The sequence below is a fragment of the Pseudonaja textilis genome, chromosome 13 (assembly GCF_049901715.1).
Source record: "Pseudonaja textilis isolate UNSWEBS1 chromosome 13, rPseTex1.2, whole genome shotgun sequence".
Taxonomy (NCBI): Eukaryota; Metazoa; Chordata; class Lepidosauria; order Squamata; family Elapidae; genus Pseudonaja; species Pseudonaja textilis.
Window position 1 is genome coordinate 12,365,729 of NC_142002.1, and position 15,262 is coordinate 12,380,990.

At 44.8% G+C, this 15,262-nt stretch overlaps 1 protein-coding gene across 1 annotated transcript in view; it reads left to right on the top strand.

Moving 5' to 3' along the window:
* The first annotated feature begins 11,021 nt into the window (after positions 1-11,021).
* The window catches only part of HDGFL3 (HDGF like 3), a 37,307-nt gene continuing 33,066 nt past the window's right edge, over positions 11,022-15,262 (top strand). Inside the window, exon 1 of the mRNA XM_026709762.2 lies at positions 11,022-11,732. Within this exon, the coding sequence (XP_026565547.1) occupies positions 11,649-11,732 (84 nt within the window). The 5' untranslated portion in view covers positions 11,022-11,648. The remainder of the gene's footprint in view (positions 11,733-15,262) is intronic.

Sequence of the window (15,262 nt, forward strand, 5' to 3'; positions counted from 1 at the left end):
GGTGAATATTGTTCACAAGGTGGTCCACATGTTGGGAGATACTATCAAGAAGGTCCTTTCTATTTATTTATTTATTTTATTTTATTTGGTTTGTCAATCGCTTACAAGATAATAGGTATAAGTAAAAACATAGTTATGAATACATGGATACATTTAAGAAAAATAAAAGAAACAATAGGACAGGGACGGTAGGCACATTGGTGCGCTTATGCACGCCCCCTACAGACCTCTTAGGAAAGGGGTGAGGTCAATAGTAGAAACTCTAAGGTTAAAGTTTTTGGGGTTTGGGGAAGAAACCACAGAGTCAGGTAGAGTATTCCAGTCATTGACCACTCTGTTGCTGAAGTCGTATTTCCTGCAATCAACTTTGGTGCAATTAACCTTGAGTTTGTATCTATTATTTGCTCTTGTATTGTTATGGTTGAAGCCGAAGTATTTTCTAATAGGTGGCCTCTGCATCTTAGTGAGTGAGAAAAAGAACAGAATGGCTTATCAAATTAGTATCTAGGAATCTCCAAACTTGGCAACTTGTGGACTTCCAACTCCCAGAATTTTGATAGTACTGCTGAGGAATTTTGGGATTTCAAGTCCACGAGTTTTCAACTTTGTCGATCCCTGATCTAGAGAGCCAAGTAAAATGGAATAGAAAGAGGTAATCCTTTGGTTTAAAGCTAGTAAGATCTTTAGGTGTTTAGCATTTAGAAATTGCCTTCAAAGGTGTTTTTTTTTAAATAGAATTGAACCTAAAATAGAATTGTTCCAAAGGTGAAGAATTGAATTGTTCCAAAAGTGTCTTCAAACAGAATTGAACCTAAACACCAGAAGATTGCTTTTTAGTTTCAATTCTATTTGAGGACGCTTTTGGAACATCCAATCCCAGTTAACAAACAAGCAGGAACTATATTCTGAGGTAATGGAAATTTCTGAAGCATCTTCAAAGGACATTGAAGAAACCATCTGGAGGTTACCAGTTGACAGAGAAGTAGGGCCAGTCTCTGCCTCTTGGCTCAAACATGGCTCAAACTTCAGACCTAACCTTTAGGAAAACACATTCTTCTCCAAAACAAGGTGAAGACCATTATGTTAGGTAGATAAATGGTTCACCAATTCACTCCAGTCTTCCAGCCAGCCAGCCTTCACTGAGAAGGGGGAAAGAACCTATGAGTAAGCTTATATTCTACATTTGCTTAACCATCACTTTGTTGAATAAAGCACAATTGGTTGGTTCACACAAACTGCTCAGCCATAAAATAATTAAGAAACTATAGCGGCTAGATCAGGGATATCAAACTCAAGCCCTAAGGGCCTCGTCTACCCAATGCGAAGAGGAAAGAATGGCCCGGCGTAGCTTCGGCCCGGTCTAACCAGAGCGAGCAGGAAACATGCCAGCAGTTTGGGGAGTGGTGTGAAGCTGGCCACCCAGTCAACCACACACACACCAAGGTCAACCACAGCCCTGATGTGGCCCTCAATGAAATTGAGTTGGACAATCCTGGGCTAGATTCAAACATGCATAAACCATACATGAATAATGGTGCGTGAATCTAATATGGATATGGATATCTAGGAATAGAAACTGAACTGGTATATGTAGACCTCCCCTTCCCGAATAAAACCAATTCTTGCCTGTTTCTGTTACAAAAGCATTAACACTCCTAATCTTGTGAAAGGAAACAGCTTGGATGGAGGGATGATTATTTTCCTCCAAGGAGTGACTATTCAGTTATTTATTTTATTCAACTCTGTTCTCCCTGGTAATTAAAAAGTCAATCCAGTGGCGTTTCCCAAACTCAGGGGGAAAAACATAACTGATTCATAATGAGAACAGGTGCCCTGCTTTCTCCTTTCAGATCAAAGAAAAATCCTAAGGCATAAAGATAAAAATGTTCTGTTGGGAGAGCTGAAAAATTTCTCCCAGTGAAGTCCTGCCAAAAACAGATAACTACCCTATAATTCAGGGGTCCGTAATATTTACTTTGGCAATGAAACAAGAGGACCAGGGTGTAATATAACATCATGTGTCCCATGTCTGTTTTGATTACCCCTTTGGAAAGGAAGATGTAGTTGTCTATGAAAGACAACATATTTGTTAATCTGTTTAAATAACAGAAAAGACTTGTAAGTTCGGGTTTTATATTTTGGCAGTGGTTTACTCTCCAAGTCTGATTGAGTTTAGTTTCTGAACTTTTCATGACCAGACTAGGTAACATGATCAGTGGGATTTTCTTGTCCTATTCTTATTTAGCTTATATATGACACAAGACACTCCTAATTCATTGCAACATGTGTTGGCTGCTTGGATTTACATGGGAATGTTTGCAATCCAGTTTCACCAGATGACTATTCACTCAAGTAATGGCCTGTAGAACGTTGCCTGCTGCCATGCTCATCCTAGAGGTTAGCTTGCACGATTAAACACAGGAACACCATTTCTCCTCCAGCCTCCCAGCTCCACCTTATCCCTGTCAGTTTCATTTCCTTGCGACAGTTTCTGGCTGAAAATTTAGGAGGGGGAGGGTATGAAAAATGGGGGTAGGGGGGTACCATGCAGTAAAGAAAGGATTGCATAAATTCTTTACATTCCAAAGCAGAGTTGGCAGCTGCATTGCGGACAGAAATTATATTTTATTTTTCTGCATACAAGGTTAGGATTGAATTAAATGTCAGGCAGAAGAAAAGAATTTCTAGGGGGCTTAGAACGTCTGAGAAGAACAATGCAAAGAGAATGTGGACTGAACACCGCGGCTAACAGCGCTCCTTACTAGCACTGATGATGTTACCTAGTTTGGGTAATGAAAGGTCTGCGAGAAAAGCACCAAACTCAGGGAGCACCAAGGACCCCTCATTTCAACCCTGAGTTACAAATAGTCTCCTTTATTTGTCCTTAAATGAACCATTGTATGTCAAGGACTACCTGTATTCTAATCTGCATCCTTTTTGGGATGGCAGTTCCAAAAATGGATGCTCAGAGAAAATCTATTTCGTCAGCTCAGATCTGACCAGGAAAACCCTAAATATCCCTGAGCATTTCTTCCATGTTTCTGCAGCTCTTGTCTTACACATGTCCAGCTATGTCCAAAACTCCACGGCTCCTTGTTTTACAATTCCTTCCTTTTTCTTCCTCCTCCTGACAAAAGCAAACATTCTTTCCTGGTACCCACAAAGAGTTTGCTTTTGTAGCTTCTTTCCCACCCCCCCACCCCCACCCCCAGTAAATAAAAAGGGAAATTCACAGGAGTTGTTCGATTTCTTAGCCACTGTATAATGGTAAATACAATGGTTGGAAATAGATTTAACCCTTTCTTTTCCTGCCCAACTACAGTCTGAACAGTTGCAGGAACTGGGTATGGTTAACTCAGAGAAAAGGAGGACTCTGTGTGTGTATGTGTGTGTGTGTGTGTGTGCAAGGTAGCAGTATTCCAGTATTTGAGCTGCTGCCACGAAGAAGGGCGGGGGGTCAACTTATTCTCCAAAACAGCAAAAGGCAAGGCAAGAAACAGTGAGTGGAAACTAATCAAGAAGAAAAACAACCTGGAATTAAGGAGAAACTTTCTAACGGTGAGAATAATTAACCAGTGGAAGGATTTGCCTCCAGACATTGTGGCTGCTTCATCTCTGGAGGTTTTCAAGAAGAGCCTGGACAGCCACTTGTCTCAAATTGTATAGGATCTCCTGCCTGAGCAGAGGGTTGACTAGAACAGAGGCCGCCAACCTTTGGGACCTCAGGGACCACCAAACTCGTAATTTTAGATCCCGCGGACCAGACACCCTAGGAAAATCCCCCCCAAAAGTCCGCAGGAAAATTCCCCACCCCGTCTTCCCACTGGTCGATCATTATTTATTTGGGATTGCAGGATACCATCTCCAGCTCCGTTCTCAGGGAGAGAGAGGGGGGGGGAGGGAGGGAGGGAGAGAGAGAGTGAGAGAGAAAGAGAGCACAGAAACGGGTCTTTGTGAGACTGGTCGCACAGGCGCAGCCTCTTGGAGCAGGAGGCCTTTCAGGGTCCCAAGGATTCATTTCTGGTAGAGTTTGAGGGAGAGAAAGAAAGACTTTTGCTGCTTTCCTTGTGTGCAGCCAAAAGCAGAAGAAGAAAGAAGCAGAAAGAAGCTGCCTAGTGGCCAGGCCAGGCATGTGGGATGAGTGGGGCAAATTTACCCCCTTCCCCTCACTCCCTCTTGTTGTTCACAATGAAAGCGACGCAAGCCTTGTGTTCCCATGGGCCATGTGGGCGGAGCAGCCACGCAGCCTGGATTAATTGCTTTGGGGGGAGCTTTGGAGGTGACATTTCTTGGTGGACCACCAAAATGTTCTCACAGACCACCGGTGGTCCCCAGCCCACTGGTTGGCAACTCCTGGGCTAGAAGACATCTAAGGTCTCTTCCAACTCTATTCTGATTGATTGATTGAACTTTGAGGCACGCTGAAATACAGGTCTTTGTAGAAAAACAGCTTCTGAAGAATGCAAGACCCCTTCAAAGACTGATTCTTTCTTTTTGGGGTGGGGGGTACTTTTGAGTCAGTTTTTGCCACCTGGAAACTATCTGTATATGTCCCTGCAGACATCTTGGCAAGATTTTAGAAGCGATGTGCCACCGCTTTCTTCCTAAGGCTAAGAGAGAGTGACTGGCTCAAAGCCACCCAGCCTGATTTAACACCTAAGGTGGGACTAGAACTCATGGCTTCCCAGTTTCTAGCCCGGTGCCTTAACCACTATATCAGACTGTCTATCTTGATCTCTGAAGTTAACAGTCCATGAGAAGAACAGAGCAAGCTTGGTCTTCTAGACTTTAAAAGGCAGGCAAACGCTACTCAAGCAATTCCTCTCCCTTTCTTGTTCCTATTCTAAAGTTCTTTGCCCTCCTCCAGACCATCTGTAAAAGACCCAGATAGTTCAGCCCGTTAACCTTCCTTGCTGGAAAATTGCTTAAGCCAACTTCATGCCAATAAAGAATTGAAGGCAGATTTCACTTTTCCAGCTGCTCAATAGAATATACTTGATGGTCAAGAGAGACCTCTGCTGGAATCCATTCATCACTACGGGAAAACAAAATATAACTCCAAATTCAATTAATTCTTAAAGGGAATTATGACTATGCTTCTAGGTTCAATAAGAGCCTCCGTGGCGCAGTGGTTAGAGTGCTGTACTGCAGGCCACTTCTGCTGTCAGCTGCCTGTAGTTTGGCAATTCAAATCCCACCAGGCTCTAGGATGACTCATCCTTCTGAGGTGGATATAAAATGAGGACCCAGATTGTTGGGGGCAATAGGCTGACTCTGTAAAACTGCTTAGGGAGGACTGTAAAGCACTATAAAGTGGTATGTAAGTGCTAAGTGCTAATTAATGCTTAAAGGGAATTTTGAAAGATCATGTTTGAGAAGAGGGGGTCAATCTATTTTCCAAAGCACCTGAGGGCAAGGCAAGAAACAATGGATGGAAACTAAAGGAGTGAAGCAACTAGAATTAAGGAGAGATTTCCTGACAGTGAGAACAATCAACCGGTGGAACAGCTTTCCTTCAGAAGTTGTGGGTGCTTCACCCTGGAGGTTTTTAAGAAGAAGGCTAGACAGCCACTTGTCTGGAATGGTATATAGGGCAGGGATGGGATTCAGCCAGTGTTCCTACTGGTTTGGTGACTACGTTTTGCACGCGCGTGTGTAAAATAACCTTAGGCTGTGCTGCCCGGACAGCTGAAAAGCGCTGCGCATGGGTGCACAGCGGTTGAAAAGCCTCTTTTTTCCTGCTTTTTCAACCTCAGCTGTGCCACGCAAAGCAGCTGAGGTTGAAAAAGCAGGAAATAAAGGTCAGGTAGGAGCCCAGGCGGGCAGGTGGGCCAAACAGCAGCAAATGCAGAATCGGTCCTGTGTTTGCTGCTCTTCAGGACTACCGGGTCTATAGAACCGGGCAGAACCATTAGCATCCCACCCCTGGTATAGGGTCTCCTGCTTGAGCAGGGGTTGGACTAGAAGACCTCCAGGGTCCCTTCTAGCTCTGTTACTCTGTTCTCTTCTTTATATAAATTAGCCTTTCTTAAATCTACACTACATAATACGTTTGATTACACATTCCCTCATTTCCAGTCAAACATACGACACAATTGGGACCAGAACTTCTGTCACCGAGTGAGACGGTTTTTAAGTGAATTGTGCCCAATTTTGCAATCAATTTTGCCATGGTCCTTCAGCAAATCTGGCTTTCCCCACATTGAGTTTCCTTGCGAGAAGCCGGCTTGGAACTTCGCAAATGGGATTCATTTGGCCCTGGAATGCTGCAACCATTGTACATACATGTTTAGAATAGAATATAATTCTTGTGATTGGACACACAAGGAATTCGTCTTGGTGCAAATGCTCTCAGTGTACATAAAGAAAAGATACATTTGTCAAGAGTCAAGAATCATCAGGTACAACATTTAATGATAGCCATAGGATACAATAAACAATCATATATACTAGGAAACAGTCAATATAAATCATAAGGATGCAAGCGACAAAGTTACAGTCCTACCTACAATCACAAGTGGGAGAGGATGAGCGATAAGGAGTGACGAGAAGGTTAATAGTAATAGTAGTGCAGACTTTGTAAATAGTTGAACAGTGTTGAGGGAATTATTTCTTTAGCAGAGTGATGGCTTTGGGGGGAAAACTGTTCTTGTGTCTAGTTGTTCTGGTGTGCAATGCTCTATAGTGTTGTTTTGAGGGAAGGAGTTGAAACAGTTTATGTCCGGGATGTGAGAGGTCTAGTTTAGTTGCCAGGCACCAAATTTTATTCATGTAACCACCAGGTGTTGCACATCTGCTGCACAGATCAGTCATTCAACACTGTCATAGCTTCAGTCACAAAATGAATGTTCATGAGTTGAGAAATACCTGTATCTCTGGAGTTGTTGTCCAGGTATCTAAAATGCTCTTAGTGGAGGAAGACTGATGTTAAAATCTCCTAATGTTCTTAACTTGCCATGTGTTCAAACATACTGGGTTTTCTCCCCTTCTTTCCTCCCTTATTATTATTTGTGAGTTAATTTCTTTTAGAAATTAATATGTCATCTCTTCTCTTTTTTTCAAAACGTCAAAAGCTTAAATTAAACCCAACCAGGCGACTGTGAGTTCTAGTCCCAGTTTAGGCACAAAAGGAGACTGGGTGACTTTTGGCCAGTCCTTCTCTCTCAGTCCAATCCATCTCTCAGTTGTTGTTATAGGGAAAATAAGAAGAGGGAGGAATATTAGGTCTTGACTTATTTATTAAAAAATAATAAAGGCAGGATAGAAAAAAATCTTTAAAAATATAAAGGAAAATGGAGCTTAAAATAACTCTCAATTTTTACTCCTGTAATAGCAACCTAGTACCCTAAATTGCCTTACAAGAAAGTGACTGGCCCAATGCCATTTAGCTGGCCTCTGCGCTTCTACTTGGATGTAGTCTAGCCCTATACCTCCCTGAGAGATTGGTTCAAATTCAGACAAATCCTGTAAAGCCAATCCTCTTTCTTTTACATCTTTAGCATACATCTAAATACTTTATATTTAACTCGTGATTTTTTTTTCCTCTTGCCATACAAATTGGCCATTGTCTAAATTGGGTGTCTCACTTATCAGAAATATTTTCTGAAGCACAAAGACCCTTCTAGAAAAAACATTCATTTTTATTACAGAAATTCTTCCCAGTAATGACAATCTAAAGTCTTCCCATTCCAACGTCCTTACTTTCATTCCACATCTTCATCTAATTATCTTGAAATAACATACAATTCCAATTTGTCATAGTAATACCTAAATATTTACTTTTTTCTCAAACCTGAAACCAGCTTTCTCCATCAGCTCTATTTGATCTTTTAATTTTGTATTTTTTGTTTGTTATTATCTTCATCTTTTGATTGTTAATCTTAAAACCTGCTAGCATACCAAAGTTGTTTAATTTTCCCATTAACATTTCTACTCCATCTAGGAGATCTTCCAACATTAACACCAGGACATTTGCAAGTATCTTTAACTTAAATGTTTCTTTTTAAAACTGAACTGCACAAGCCGAACACCTTTGGATATAATTTTTTTACAATTAGAGATATTCTGAGTGGCTGGAAAGAACAAAGACACACAATGAGTTGCCTTATTTTGGGAATTAAGAATGGAGAACATTAACTGAAATTATTTTAATTTAAAAGCAAAAGCTTAACAAGATTGTGATTCAAGATAAATTTAAACCTGCAGAGGGAAAAATAATTTTAGAAACTAGTCATTTTAGAAATATTTTCTAAAATAGTTTTTAGAAAACATTTATTCTTTGGATGAAAGTACCTTTGAAAATTGGTGTTCATAGGATCCCAAAGAGTTGGACATGATATAGAACTGAACAATAACAACAACAATCTTTGAAAATAGTAAAATTAAGAGATTTGGGGGGGGGGGGAGTTTAAAAAATTGGAGGAAATAATGTAGAGGTGATGACAGATGTTATTAATCAAATGTTGCCACAGATAGAATATGACATTGTTGTGGCTACCACATTGGCCCTATAAGTCACAAAAGGTATTGATTTTTCTAAATGCTTGGTATCCTTATGGATTATAAATGCTTAACGTAGAATATAAATGGAGCAAAGGCCCCTCAAAAGAAAAAAACGTTTAACTGTTTGAAAATTTAAAACAATTATTCAAAAAAATTAAAACAAGATGGGATTTGCATACAAGGACCTGAGAATTTTCAGTCCTATTTCAAAAACAATGCAGTGACTCTAACCACTCAGATCTGAGATCATACTGAGCTATTCATGAAAACTTTTTTCTATTAAAACAATCCTTTTAAAACTCAGGTAGGATAGGATGTCAGAGACACCATTGTAAGTTTCTGGTCACAAGCTGGTCTTCTTGGAACTTGTCTGGCCACTCTTAAATCTTTCTATATTTAACCTAGGAGCTGTCAGCCAGAGATTAAAACTTTCTCAATCATGAAATTGTCCCATGTTAAGAAGAAAACAAGAACTGGATTATTTCTTCCATATCCTGGAAGAAATATGACCTGATTGGAAATACTTGCCTAACTTCATTTTTTTAAAAAAAAAAAATTATTGATTTTTCTGTTGTTTACATTTTGTCAGTGCTTAATAAACATCGTGTTGTCTGGGTTAGTTAATTTGCTTAAGAATACAGATTATGTTCTTAATCTTCACCTCTTGTTTTCCAACCACCGGTATAATAAAATCCAGGTCTAATAATATTCTGCGTCTTTTTTGGACAGCATAAGTCTGTCCATTTCTGCACAATCTAATATCTTCCTAATTATTTCTTTGTCTTGTGATGTTTCTCCATTTTTTCAGTGTTGTGCAAATATAATCCTCGCTGCTATTAAGGCATGCAATATTAAATATATACTTTGTTTATCAAGTTTTTCTGATGTTATACCTAATAAAAACAGTTCAGGTTTAAAATCTACACGTTTTTCTAGCATCTTTTATGTATTTTTGCCCATTTTTTTTTTTTGTTGCTTTAACACAAGTCCATCACATGTTAATACAGCCTAGAACCGTGTTGGCTTTTTGCCCACTGACTGATGAGTTTTACATACAAGTAGGTTACATCTGCTTATTTTAGTTGTTTTGTGCTTTCATTCCTGCCGAATGATTTAGGGTGAAGACTAGCTATCAATGGTTGACAATCACCTCCACGAATTTAGTTACTCACACCACAATCCCAAGGAAATCTCACCAATTGACTATGTTTCCTAATCAAAACATTTTGAACTTGAGATTTTAACACTAGTAGCCAGGAAAATGGGAACAAATCTTCATCTTGGGAGAAGGCCCACTCTGGGGCTTTTAAAAACCTATATTAATACATTTCATTGCATGTAACAGATTTCAACAGGAAGCGAGTTGCTGCCATTTGTTTTATTTATTCCTGATGTCAGATCTCATTTTTTTGTTGTTGATACAAGACTTAAGACAGTTACTAAACCATTGAGGAAATACAGAAAGCTAGCCACAAAAATAAATAATTTTTTTTTAAAAAACCGTGCAATGAACAAACACGACTTTTGTTTTTTTTTTCTTCCTCCTCTTCTTCAACCCGCCCCCCTCCCCATGGAAAACCTCTGTCCAAGATTTGACCCTTTCACCCAAGCAGCTAAAAATCTAGCTTTAGCTTTGGATCCAATTCAGCTTCACCAACCCCACAAAATCTAACCGGCGGGGCGTTTTCTTTTGTTTTCTTCCTGGATTTTTGCACCCTCAGCTCACAAGCAGACCCCCCCCTCCCCAATTTCTACAGCTCCTCGGAAGGGACCCCTCTCGCTCCTCCGGGCCGTCCAGCGCGCTCTTTCGGGCCCTTCTGCTTTGCGCAGCCGGGAACTCCCCGCGGCGTTTCGGCCGCAGAGAAAAGGCACCGAAATACAAAACGGCGCCAGATTCTCCCTCTTTCTCTGCCCGCTCGGCCGGTCCTTCTCCCAGCCAGCCAGCCCCACGGGCGAAGAAAGGGCCTTTCCTCCCGCCTTGCGCGCTCGCGCCGAGGTGTCCGTCCCCGCGCAGCGCCATGGCGAGGAGAAAGGCGGCCTTCTGGCCGGCGGGGGTGGCGGGGGCGCCTTTCCGTGCGCGTGGAAACCCTCCCACCCACCTCCACCTGGCGTCCCCGGGGAAGAGCGGGAAGGGAAAGGAGGCGGAGGGCGAGCGAGCTATCGATTCTCCCACCACCTCTCCAAAAAATAAAGAGGGGGTGGGCGGGAAGGAAGAAAGGAAGGAGCGGAGGTGGGGGGAGCATCCAGGTTTCCCCGTAGTGCCCGGGAAAGCGTCGGGAAGAGAAGGGATTTCCCTCCCCCCTTTCTCGCTGCAGCGGCGGCGGCGAGGAGATCCAGGATGGGCGAAGCTTCCTTGTAGGAGGGAGAGCGTAGCGCAGCGCAACGCAGCGCAGCTCAGGCGGCGACGGTCTTCGGGCCAACCTTGTTCCCAAGGCAGGGCTGGGGGAGGGGATCCCCGCCTGGAAAAAAGCCCCCCCACACACACACACCCTTCCCTTTTTGCATCCGCCCCCTCCCACTCCGCAGCCCTCGCCTTGGCCGGGACCCCCCCGCAAAGCGGCTTAAGCGTTTGGTGGGGGGGACACTAAGATTGCTAGTGCCCAGCCCGGGGCCTTCGCTTCCCCCCTTTTGCACGCGCGCGCACACACACACACACATACATACATACATGCAGACACGAGCGCGCGCACGGACGTAGGCACCCTCACTCTCGCTCTCATACACACACTCACACACGGACGTAGGCTCTCTCTCTCTTTCTCCTTCTTTCCATCTCTTTCTTTCTCTCTCTCCGCTTTCCTTTTCTTCCCTTGCTCCTCCTCCTCCTCCTCCTCTTCTTCTTCTTCTTCCATCACCGCCGCCACCGCCGCCGCCGCCTCCTCCTCCTGCCGCCGCTCCGCCCGAGGCCTTTCCTTCCCTCCGGAACCGATTCGCCTTCCTCCCCCGGTGACGGGAGGGAAGGAGGGGCAGCGCTCCCTCGCATCTTCCATCCTTGCCCGCCCTCCCTCCCTCCAAACCCGGCCTCTCTCTCTCTCTTCCTCCCTCTCCCCTCCCCCAGCTCGGTGGATCGGGGGCAAGGCCTGGGAGCGGTGCTGGGGGTGGCCTCGGACGCAGAGACGGGGCGGGCAAAGCTGGACTCGGACCCGATGGCTCGTCCCAGGCCCCGCGAATACAAAGCCGGGGATCTGGTATTCGCCAAAATGAAAGGCTACCCGCACTGGCCGGCCCGGGTGAGTACCAAGCAGGAAAGGGGAGAGGAGGGAGGGAGGGAGGGAGGGGGCGCCTTGCACCGGGGGAGAGAGAGAGAGAGAAAAGGGCGGGGGGTATCGAAGGCCTGGGGAAGAACTTCCCACCCACCCAAGCCAGGCCCATCCCTTCCCCTCCCCGTTGCCGCAAAGGGTTGGCTGCCGCTTCGCCGTTCCGCTCGCCTCTGGATGGAGCCTTTGTGTTGGCAGCGCGGGGATGGAGGAGGGCGAGCCACAAAAAAAGGAGGGAGAGAGAGAGAGAGAAAGAGAGAGAAAGAAGGCCGCCTCCATCCTTCCATTCTTCTCTCTGACTCTAACACGCCCCCCCCCCCACCCCGTTAAAATGGGACCATTCAGCAACTGGGGGGGGGGGGGGGTTTCCCGGCTCTTTCTCCGATGGGATCCCCCTCTCCCCACGCAGGCACGCACGCGCGCGCACACACCCCTTTCTTCCTCTGGATCGCTCCCAGGGCCTCTTCAAAGCAGCCACAACCCCCGGGTCGTTGGAATTGGGGGCGGGAAACGGGCGGGACGGGAGAAGATGGTGGTGGGCGCGGAGCGGTTGTAGGTTTTTTTTTGTTTTATTAAAGGCTGCAGAAGGGAGAAAGCCGGGTAGGCTGGTCAGCCTGATCACCACGGGTTTATTGTCCTTCCACCATCACACACACACACACACACACACACACACACCCCTTAAATTCCCTGCCATCCTCTGCCTCGCCCCCTTCCTGGTTGCGAGCAGGAGAGATGGAGGAGGGGAAGGGGGAAAAAACCGTATTCCACCCCCACCCCCCCTTTCCCCACAGCCACAATTTCTGGGCCTCTTTCTGGAAGGCCCCTCCGGTTGAAGAGAGGCTGCCCTCTTGCACACACACAGAGAGAGAGAGAGATCCATCCAGGTCTCCAGAAGAAGCCTTGAATAGAGGAAAGCCAGATAGATCTCTTTGGGGGAGGGGAAGAAGCTTTGGGGAGGGGGCTGTTCTTTAGCTCCATGGCCTCAATCTTGGGCGTGTGAGGTTGGAGGTGGAGGCCCTACCTGCAAAACGGGCAGAAGCAGGTTGGTGCTGGTGGGGCTTGGCAAGGCTTTGAGGCCAAGAGACCTTAAGATTTTGGGGGGCAGGTGGTTCCCTTAACACAGGTCGTCCTCAGGCTGCAACCACAGTGGAGCTGGAGATTTGCGTTGCTAAGTGAGACGTTGGTGAATTTTCGTTTTGTTGGATAGGGCCTGTGTTCCGAGTCTATTGAGGAAGAGGAGGAAGAAAGAGGAAAAGGGGCTGGTTTGTATTTGTTTTGGGAAACTAAAACAGCCTGAAAGGCAAATGGAAGCTTTCCTGTTCTTTAGAAGTGCAGACAGTCCTTGACTTCTACGACCACAATGGAGCGCAGAATTTATGTGGCTGAGAGGTTTGTTAAGCGAGTTTTGCCCTGTTTTGCTTGCCACAGTTGTTAAGTGGGTCGCTGCAATTAAGTCAGTAACTTGGTCACTAGGTGAATCTGGCTTCCTTATGGACTTTGCTTGTCAGAAGGTCACAAAATTGGATCACATGACTCCTCGGGACACTGCAAACCATCATAAAGAGGAGTCAGAATGCCTGAACACATGGCCATAGAGGGTGCCACAACGGCCATAAGTGTGAAAAATGGGCCGTGTCACTTTTTTTCAGGGTCATAACTTTGAAAGGGTCACTAAACAAACTTTTGTAAGTTGAGGACTGCCTGTATTGGATGCAGAAGATCTGAGAAAGTAGGGTAATAAAACACATGTGATTGGAGCCAACCAGGGGTTGAGAGGGTTGCATTCAATTCCCCTCTCCCTGCTTCTGAGGCACAGGAATTTGGGAAGATAATTTGAACCCTTGAGCCTGAGCATGGGCCTCTGGGCTTCCGTATCTGTAGTGCCAGAAAAGATAGTTCTTGACTTACAGACATTCATTTAGTGTCTGTTACAACAGCCCTGAAAAAAAGTGATTTAGGACTGTTCCTTACAACATACAACACACCTCCGGTCAAATACTTAAAATGTGCATGCTTGGCAACCAGCATTTATTTAGAAGAGTTGGCACCTCTCTGGGTCACCTGATGACCATTTACAACAGAAGTCTCCAAACTTGGCAACTTTAAGACTTGTGGACTTCAACTCCCAGGTATTCTGGGAATTGGAAGTACACAAGTCTTAAAGTTGCCAAGTTTGGGGACCCCTGATTTACAGGTTTTCCCAGTGAGCCGGTGACAAAGTCAACAAGAAGACTCAGATTTGTTTAATGATGGCATGATTCACTAAACTGCGGTGATTTACTTAACAACCATGCTTTTTTTAAAAAGGTCAAGGGGTGGGATATAACTCACATAATAATGCCTCCCCCCCCCCCGTTGCTTAGCAATGGAAATTCTCGTCCCAATTGTGGTTGGTTGTACGTCAAGGAAACAACCACCTGTATTTCTTTTGCTTGCAACTGAAACCAAGTAGAACTGATAAGCATCCTTCTATTTCTGCCTTCTGTTCCAGAGATCTACTGAGCTGGTCATCTTTGGAGGGCTTTGTGGTAGAATCTTTGGTGGCTGTAGTAGGCCCAAGAGAAGGTCCCTCTTCTCTAAGAGTATAGCTTTGTGGTAGAGAATCCTTGGGGGTTGTAGGCCCAAAAGAAATAACCTCTTCTTTAAGAGTGTGGCTTTGTGGTAGAGAATCCTTGGGGGTTGTAGGCCCAAAACAAATAAGGTCTTCTCGAAGAGTAAAGCTTTGTGGTAAGGAATCCACGCTGGTTGTAGGCACAAGAGAAGGTCCTCCTTCTGTAAGAGTATGGCTTTGTGGTAGTAGAGAATCCTTGGGGGTTATAGGCCCAAGAGAAAGTCCTTCTTCTCTAAGAGTGTAGCTTTGTGGTAGAGAATCCCTGGTGGTTGTAGGCCCGAAAGAAGGTCCCTCTTCTCTAACAGTGTGGCTTTGCGGTAGAGAATCCTTGGTGGTTGTAGGCCCAAGGAAAGGTCCCTCTTCTCTAAGAGTATAGCTTTGTAGTAAGGAATCCTCACTGGTTGTAGGCACAAGAGAAGGTCCTTCTTCTCTAAGAGTATAGCTTTGTGGTAGAGAATCCTTGGTGGCTGTAGGCCCAAAAGAAATTACCTCTTCTCTAAGAGGTAAGGAATCCTTGGTGGTTGTAGGCACAAGAGAAGGTCCACCTTCTCTAACAGTGTGGCTTTGTGGTAGAGAATCCTTGGTGGTTGTAGTCCTAAGGAAAGATCCCTCTTCTCTAAGAGTATGGCTTTGTGGTAGAGAATCCTTGGTGGCTGTAGTCCCAAGAAAAGGTCCCCCTTCTCTAAGAGTGTGGCTTTGTGGTAGAGAATCCTTGGTGATTGTAGGCCCAAGAAAAGGTCCCTCTTCTCTAAGAGTATAGCTTTTTGGTAGATAATCCTTGGTGGCTGTAGTACCAAGAGAAGGTCCCTCTTCTCTAAGAGTATGGCTTTGTGGTAGAGAATCACTGGGGGGTTGTAAGCCCAAAAGAAGGTCCCCCTTCTTTAAGAGT